This window comes from Thermobia domestica, chromosome 8 (genome assembly GCF_964235325.1).
Source record: "Thermobia domestica chromosome 8, izTheDome1.hap1.1, whole genome shotgun sequence".
Lineage (NCBI taxonomy): Eukaryota > Metazoa > Arthropoda > Insecta > Zygentoma > Lepismatidae > Thermobia > Thermobia domestica.
In genome coordinates, this window is record NC_137461.1 from 116,145,148 (window position 1) to 116,154,630 (window position 9,483).

Here is a 9,483-nt window from a genome sequence, read left to right on the forward strand (position 1 = left end):
TCTTTAATGTCTTTTTAGAGATTGGTTTCTTAAAATTTCGTATTTTATTGGCAGTTTTAGGGGAAATTTTGATCTCTTTGCTGCTAACTGTAAATCCTAAGACATCCAATTCTGAGTATAATAGGTGGGACTTCTTTGGGCTTGCTCTAAAATCATGTTTTCTTAGTCTTTTGAAGAGCAATTCCAAGTCTGATAGTTGTTGTTTCCAATTTTTGTTTCCTATCACGAGGTCGTCTGCAAATCCTGTTATACGAGGTAGTAAATCCCCTAAAAGCATGCGTACTGCTATGGTTAGCCCAGGTGCTGATGTAGAGTGACCCATATGGCAGCGTTGAAATTTATACGCCTTCCTAGTATGATTAAGTTCAAAAGTCATGTATTTTTGTCTTTTAGGATGCAACAATAGCTGAAAATAGGAAGACTTTATTTCAATTGTCGAAATGCAAGATTTGCCTCTTAGTACATGCAAAATGTCTTCCGTAGTCTGGAATGGAATGCTCAACTATTTTGTAAACTTATTACGTGCCTGTAGATTCAAAACTAGGCGGAATTCTAAATTATTTGGTTTCCGAACTATGAGAAGTGGCGACTAGAAGGAGCTGTCACTAGTCTCTTTAATAATATTGGCTTCTAAAAGCTGTTTAATTTGCAAATCAATTTGCGGTCTTACTGCCAAAGGAATGGAAGGTGACCTCTGACGGAAATAAGCTGCTTTGTCTATCCTAATTTTATGTGCATTACCACGAAAGTAGCCTATGTCTGTTGGTATATATGAAAAGACATCCCTGTATTTAAAAAGTAGATCATGTATAGCCTTTTTCTGTTCATCCATTAAATCTGGGTTTATGCCGAATAATTTATTATCAGAAAGTGATTTGGCTTTGTCCAGCCTATCCTGAATTTCTTGTTCACTTCTATAGAATGTTTTATCATTGTGTTCGTCTGTTTCGTAATCACCCAGTATATCTATTTCTTGAACGTTCTCTTCAACATATGCGATCGGTGTATTTTTTGCTAATGTCACTGACCTATTAGTTTGGTTTGAGATTAATAGCGTGAAATTATTCGTAAGTACTTCAGTAGGCAAGGTCTGTAACCCGTACTTATACAATAAATTCTCTAATGGAGAGATAATTAAATATTTAGTATCCATTTTCCGATTCTTGACATTAATAGGTAAAAAGAAATGTGAGTGGCTGGTATGGTAACCTTTCGAGTAGTAAATACATCAGCCGATTTATGCTGTTTTAGTGAATGAATTGCACTTGCTGATAATTTTTCCTGAGCGTCAACTTCAATTGGATACGGCGGTGGCCGTGGTTTCTTGTATACTGATAATAATGTATTAGTTTGCAAGTCAATTTTGACCTGTAAACGATTTACAATGTCTTCTCCAAATAAAGGCAAAAATTCTCCGTGCTCTAAAATTCGAAGGTAATAAAAGAAAGTTGTTCAGCCAATCCTAAATTTAATTAGAGCTACCGTAGAACGGGGTGATACCGATCATTTTCACGAACCTGCATTGACAGAGTCCTGTCATTTATAGTTTCAAGTCGAATGTAGGAAAGATATCATGAGAAGAAAAGTGATTGAACACGAGATCTATGAGCATAGAAAGTCAGAGCATGATGCATGTAGATTGTGTGTATAGTGCAAAGTTGCTTAATGGTAAAAACGTAATTATAGCGGAACACTGTTTCCGTTATATTGGTGTGACTTCAGTACGTAGGTTATGGCTTTTGGTAAGACACTATATCGTAGCAAGATAAAATAACTTGCTTCGTGTAAGTTTGCACAACAATAGCAAAACTGGTGTAGTGATGGTAGGCTGTCTTACAAATTTGTGCCAAGTTTAGGGGTGAAACCGATCATGCCGAGAAAGTATTTGAAACAAGTTGGTCCGCATGCTCGGTGTAAGTATAATGTAAAACAACTTGAGGAAGCAATGTGAGAAGTAGCGAAGGGTGGAATAAGTATCCGAAAGGCAGCAGAAAAATATAACGTTCCATATGTAACGCTGTGTAACAACGCTAAATGTAAGTACAGAAAGAAATATGGTGGTTAAACAGTTCTCACTGAGGAGGAGATGCATCTTGTTGAAGGTCTATTTTGTGCTCAATGGCGCGTAAAATTATCTATGAGCAAAATGCACCACATTACTTTATCGGACAAACGACGCCAGTGCTTGCTTTCAACAGATATGAGGTGAAGTTTCTTCCTAAAAAAGTGTGGAAGAAAGCAGGTTATATTTGTGTTCCTTGATATCCCTGATTTACAGATGATTGACCTTCACCGGATTGTCATGACTGCGACTGGAAGATTGGTGCGTCAGGAAGGTCTTGAATTTTCAGGTCTCGATGTTCAAGGTGTGAAACAATTGTGACAGTGATCATTCTTTTTACCACCATTGTACGTCTCAATTCTTTGCAGTGTGTCCTATTCTCTGTCATTAACTGATAATATACTTTTGGAATCCTTTTTCATTTTCTGTATCACCACCTGTTCAAGCTTATATTGATCACCCGCAATAGAGATGCGCACGAGACAAGATTTGAGACTGTCTCGACTCGAAAATGTGCTGTAAAAGTGATGTCTCGGCTCGAAAAATATATATTTTTCTATTGGAAGAACTGTGTCTCGACTCGAATTTTGTCAGGAAAATTCTGTCTCGACTCGACTCGAATGCATCCCTAACCCACAGCAATACATGAGTGATCGGAATCACCCCACTATGTAGGGTGACACGGATCTATAATTCGTATTTAATATTCCATGACGTAACGTAATATAACATGTCTGCCAGAGAAATAACATAGAAACTAATATCTATATTTCATTATTGTGATTCAATATTTTCGTTATCTTTCCCCGCAGAAAGTTCAAATATTGATCGGTATCACCCCATTGTACGGTATGTTCTGTCTTTTGATGAATAAATGTTCACAAAACAACTAAATTGTGATGAATGAATAGATGTTTATTTGCACTAACTACACAACAACTGAACACTTACAACTTACTGTTATATTGTCTTTTTTGTACGAATTCCGGAGGACCGTCTTGTATGGATCTCTTGGTGCTCAACTTGCTGACACTCACACACACACAAACTGCTTTTAAAAACAAAAGAGAAACGTTATGCAAATATAATGACAATGATACAAACTCACAATAAAAGTCTCTACATTCTCCCCTCTCTTGATTGAACCAAGTCAATCAACTTACACACAATCCACATGATCATTTTTTGGTAAAGGTACAATTTTAGTAATTGGTCTCTTAACAGTCCCTGTCTTACACTTTACACTCACTACTCTCACTAGTCCATCTTTTCCCGGAAACACTTGTTGAATGACACCTAATTTCCATGACAATGGAGGAGTATTGTCTTCTTTGATTAGAACCACATCTCCAATAGAAATATTAGGTTGTTTTGTTGTCCATTTTCTTCTCTGCTGGAGTTCATGTAGATAATCCTGAGACCATCTTTTCCAAAAATGCTGCTTCATCTTCTGAAGGTGATTCCATCTTGATAATCGGTTGGTCGGAATGTCCACTAGATCTGGCTCAGGAATGCTCATCAAAGGTTCACCAATAAGGAAATGTCCTGGCGACAAAAATGAAGGATCATCGGGATCATTGGATAGAACGGTGATTGGTCTTGAATTCAAACAGGCTTCTATTTGTGTTATAACTGTGTTGAGTTCTTCAAATGTCAAAATTGTGCAACCTACTATTCTTCTTAAATGAAACTTAAATGACTTCACTGCACTTTCCCAAATGCCTGCAAAATGACTTGCTCTGGGTGGAATAAAATGCCATGTAAATCCTTCTTGCACTGCAACATCTTGAATTGAGTTTTGAAATTGTTGTGAACTGAGTAGTTGTTGAAGCCCCTTAAGTTCTCGCTGAGCTCCAATGAAATTGGTTCCGTTGTCACTATAGATGTTCGAAAATTTGCCTCTTCTGGATACAAATCTTCGAAGAGCTGCTAAAAATGCCTGGCTACTCAAATCACTCACTAACTCCATATGAATCGCTTTGGTTGCTAAGCACACGAATATTGCAACATACGCCTTTGTCACTTTACGAGATCTAGTTCCTTGCTTAATCATTAGGGGACCGGCGAAATCCACCCCTACGTGAATAAAAGCTCGAGCTGGCTGTACTCGTGCTGATGGTAATTGACCCATGAGTTGTTCTGAGGCTGACGCTTTCAATTTAAAACAAACTAGACACTGATGAATGATAGATCGAACGACTTGTTTAGCTCGTGGGATCCAATATTTTTGCCTCAATGATGAAATCAATAACTGCGGTCCAGCATGTAACAATCTTCTATGTTCCGCTTCAATTATCAATTTGGTGAGATGCTCTTTAGGTGGTAAGATGATCTGATGTCGGCTATCATACGGTAAGTCGGAGTTTTTTAGTCGTCCTCCCACTCGTAGCAACTGTTCATTATCTATAAATGGATACAAAGATTTAAGTTCACTTTGGGATGAAACTTGGCCTGACGAAGCTAAGTCCTTGAATTCTTGCGAATAACTAACCTGCTGGATTAGCTTAATGCATTGTTGTAAAGTATCACTAATTTCAGTAGTGGAAATAGTTCCTACTTTCTTCTCGTTGTGATTTTTACAATTGTAAATAAAACGACGACACAAACAAATAACTCGCAATAGTTTCCACAATGATGAAAATTTTTCCAGAAAGCTTATGTCACCTTCATAACTAACTAAAGATATGCTCGTTACTTTCCTTTCTTCTGGAACATCTTCGTCTACCACTTCTGATTGTTCGGGCCATGCAGATGATTCAAGCCATGCGGGTCCATGCCACCAAATATCTGCTTCCTTCAACTGTTTCGGATCCATTCCCCGTGTAATAATGTCGGCTGGATTGTCCATTGACGACACATGATGCCACTGGTTGACTGATGTGATCTCCTGTATCTCTGCAACCCTGTTTGCCACGAACTCCTTCCATCTGGCAGCTGGAGATGATATCCATGCAAGCACTATTTTTGAATCGGTCCAGAAGTAAGTACTATTCACTGAAATGTTTAATATCGGAATTATTTTCCGATACAGCCTGCTCAAAAGTACTGCCGCACAAAGTTCAAGTCTTGGTAACGTTACCTTTTTAATAGGAGCTATTCTCGATTTAGAACCCAAAAGTTTAACAGTAGTTTTGCCTGAAATGTCCACAGTTTTAACATAAATGCAACAGCCGTACGCAAGTTGACTGCTGTCAGCAAACCCATGTATCTCGACATGAACATAATTCTTCAATACTACACATCTATCAATTTGTATTTCGTTAACACTTGGAAGATGATGACACAGGTCTAACCATTGCTGATACAGCTCTGATGGTATTTGATCATCCCAATTGATCTTATGGATCCACAGTTGTTGTAAGAAAATCTTGAACGGAGTAATTACAGGGCTTATAAGTCCTAAAGGATCAAATATTTTTGCTATTGTCGAAGTCACTTGACGTTTGGTTGGTATGTTGGTCGTGAGACATTCTTTAACTGACTTGTTGGTGATGAGAAGCTTATCTAATGCAGGATTCCACGATAAACCCAATGTTGAAGTCTTTGCAGAAGCGTCGAAAACCACTCTTAGCTTTGTTGTGGTACTGGATGGTTTCAATACTGCATGATGTGGCAGATAACATTTCATACCATTATCTTCATGTTCTTCTTTCACTGGTTTCATATGATCTAATTCTTCATATTCCCTCATAAAGTTACGGTACTGCTCGTTAATTTCTGGACACTGCTGCAACCGTCTTTCTAGCTGGTAAAATCTACGAAGAGCTAAATTATATGATTCTCCTAATGGTTTATGATTTGGCTTAATTGGCAGACATACAACGAATCGACCACTGCTATCTCTGGTAGTGTTTTCCTCAAAGTGTCGTTCACATTGCCTTTCTTCTTGAGTCATGACTGTTGAATGTATAGTTTCGAGCTCCCAAAATGCCTGTAACTGTCTATCAAGGTTACTTTCTTGCACAAAAAATGACACTTGCGGTATACTAGAATCTCTTGTTGTAGGAACTTTACCCGCCAAAATATACCCAAATTCAGTCTCTTGTACTACTGGATAATTCCCTGGTCTAGTTAGTTTATGCGATCGCAAAATGTCCAAAAACACTTCTGCGCCTAACAAAATGTCAATAGTATCTGGTTGGTGAAAGTTAGGATCTGCATACACTATGTCTGTCGGCAAGTTCCAATCAGCATGATCTATTGGCCTACTTGGGATGTTATCTGTTATTTTGAGCAAAACTAAACAGTTTACATCAATTACAAATTCACGAATTCTTGATTCTATATGTACATCTACACAATGATTTGTTTCACTAATCACACTATTAATACCTTGAATTGGAACTCGGTGTTTATTTTTAGGTAGACGCAACCTTTGAACTAAATCTTCAGTCACAAAATTACTTTGACTGGCAGAATCTAATAATACTCTACATGGATGTAATTTACCATTTGCATCTCGTACATTTACTATAGCAGTAGATAACATAACAGTAACATTTGGTTTTCCCTTGAAAATGCAATAAGAACCTTGTGTCATATTTTCCCTATTCGTATTAGAATGACTCGAAAAATTTCTTGATTGTGAATTAGCAACACTGATTTTCTCATCTGATTTTGACATTACGTCATAATGCAGCAAGGTATTATGCTTTTTGGAACAGCGTTTACAGCCACCTGATCTGCACTTCTTTACTTTACATTCTTTTTTGAGACAATTGAAACACAATAAATTATCTCGAACATAGTCTTGTCTTTCTTTTGCTTCAGCGTTTAAAAATGCAGGACATTTAAACAACTGATGTATTAGGTTTTGTTTACAAAAGTTACAGAAAGACTGAGTTGTTGTCACGTATGATTTGGTTGTTTTTTCTTTTTGTTTTGGTTCAGCACTCTGTCTATTTTTATCGCCCCTTGACCTTGACAATACTTCCTGCGATGGTGTATTTTTTATAGTTTCAAATGCTTGACACCTACGTTCCAAGAAAGCAAAGAACTCTGATAAGGGAGGGAAAGAATGATCTGTGATTTGTAACTCCCACGCACGCCTAGTGTTATTGTCTAATTGTGAAACGAAATGTTGAACTAACAAAACCTCTTCTAGTGGTGTCTGCAAATCTAAAGCTCGTAATGCATTCAAGTTACTAGTAGCTGTATTAATAAATTCTCTGAATTCTGATGTAGTTTCCTTTGTGATACATTTAATATGTAACAAATTACGGACATGAGTAGCTGCAATCAAACGCTTATTTTCATACCTGTCTTGCAATAATTGCCATGCAATTTTATAACTAGCTTCTGTAACTTGCAGATTCGCTATTAAATCATACGCCTCCCCTCTCAATGCACTCCTAAGGTAATGGAACTTTTGCAACACTGACACGTTATCGTTATTATGAATCATAACTTTAAAATTGTCTGAAAATGAAAGCCAATTTTCGTATCGTCCTTCAAATGATGGCAATTCAACACGAGGCAATTTTAATTGATCATTTGACACCTGATTCTCATTTTTCGAGGAATTGTTTGAATGAGATGCCTGGCTACGCTGAATAATAAAATCCTCTAGTTGCGCTAATACATCATAGTAACTGGTTTCAAACTCCTCTCTATATGCATCGTCCTCTACTTGTTCGTAATTTATTTCTAACTGTGATTGCACTTCATCGAACTTTTTATACAACTCAATCATTGCAGTCTTACGTACTTTCACCTGACTAATTGTAGTTGTTGAATTAATATTACTTACGTAGTTTTGAATTCTTGTCAGTTGACTTTTACACACACCACGTTGTTTCACTAACTTGCTTCTTTCTGAGTCCTCCATCTTGAAAAATGTTGTAAGTCCACACTAACTAATAAACACAAGTCCACACACAAGTCCACACTGATGAACGTGTTCTCACTTACGTCTATTCACATAATTTCCAGAAGAATTAATAAACGTCACTGCACACATGAACAGAACTAAACAAAGAGCAATGTAACAATTGTTCACATACACATTCACAGTTTGTATCACACGCTAGTTCACTGTGATCCGGCCCGGAGGACCAATGTTCTGTCTTTTGATGAATAAATGTTCACAAAACAACTAAATTGTGATGAATGAATAGATGTTTATTTGCACTAACTACACAACAACTGAACACTTACAACTTACTGTTATATTGTCTTTTTTGTACGAATTCCGGAGGACCGTCTTGTATGGATCTCTTGGTGCTCAACTTGCTGACACTCACACACACACAAACTGCTTTTAAAAACAAAAGAGAAACGTTATGCAAATATAATGACAATGATACAAACTCACAATAAAAGTCTCTACACGGTATATAACGCAAATTTATGATGGAATTCTCAATTCCTCGTAGATTGGTGTTAAAATGAATCAATTTTGTGTTTGGAGGAATCCAAGATTTGGGCCATAGGCTCAACGAGCTATCTGTGTCAATGATTACGGGATATTTTTCTTTGTTAATTATTACATTAATTAACAATTTATGTTTTTGATTTAACAGTTTAATGTTTTCTCTCCTGTCGGTTACTGGAGCGACAGCATAAAGTGATGTCATTAACTGTTTATTAGAGCTAGTACTTAGCAACTTTTTGTTGTTCCTTTACTTCCTGATTTTCGGCCCTCAGAACATGTTCTTGAGACAATTTGTCCTGGGGCCCCTCCTGCTTATTGTTCCTATAACATGTACTGGAAGAATGACCTTTTTATAGCACGTGCCGCAAACTGTGACTGTTTCTGGTCTAGGTGTATTATTGTATTTAGAATTGTTTTTTTCCCATTTTTATGTTGGTTTTGATTGCTATTATTCGCATTTCTTGACTTGTAATTATTACGGCCGCCCCATGTAAATTGTGAATTTTTAATAGCATTTTGGGCTACTAGGAGAGATAATTTGGCCATTTGATTAGCTAATTTACTAAAGTATAATGAATTATTGGCGCTCGATGCACCAGATGTGCTTGGCGAAGGGGGTTCGGGAGGGGGATTCGGATTACCAATTTAGGGGAGAGGATTTGGAGGTAATTGATTTTGTGAGGCACATTGTAGCTGTGCTGCTGAAGGTACAGGAAATACTGGGGCAGGTTGTTGGTATTGATTCCAATTAGATGGTGGATTATATAACGGATAGGTTAGTTGTTAATGGTGTATGGGAAAGGAAGCGCTAGCAACTGCCGATGAATTTAAACTGCTGACTGGTGAATTTTGACAGCAAAGCGAATAAATTGCGTGTTGTAACTCTAAATAATCACGTTTTTCATTAGGTTATATGACTTTTCCAGGTTATGTAAGTGTGTATGTAAATCTTGAACTATTGTGAATGTTTCTAACGCGATTTTTTTAAAAAGTTTTTCTTTTCTTTGTAAAATTTATTTTCTGTTCCTAAGTAACCTGAGGCAGAATT

The 9,483-nt window shown here is 37.1% G+C and overlaps 1 protein-coding gene across 1 annotated transcript; it reads right to left on the reverse strand.

Annotated features, from left to right (window-relative positions):
• Window positions 1-3,221: 3,221 nt before the first annotated feature.
• LOC145692261 (uncharacterized) lies at window positions 3,222-7,889 on the reverse strand. The gene is made up of 2 exons (XM_081767559.1): window positions 4,758-7,889; window positions 3,222-4,553 (listed from the first exon to the last, which is right to left on the reverse strand). Exons 1-2 carry the CDS (start codon window positions 7,887-7,889, stop codon window positions 3,222-3,224), a joined length of 4,464 nt encoding a protein of 1,487 aa, XP_081623685.1.
• Window positions 7,890-9,483: the final 1,594 nt, after the last annotated feature.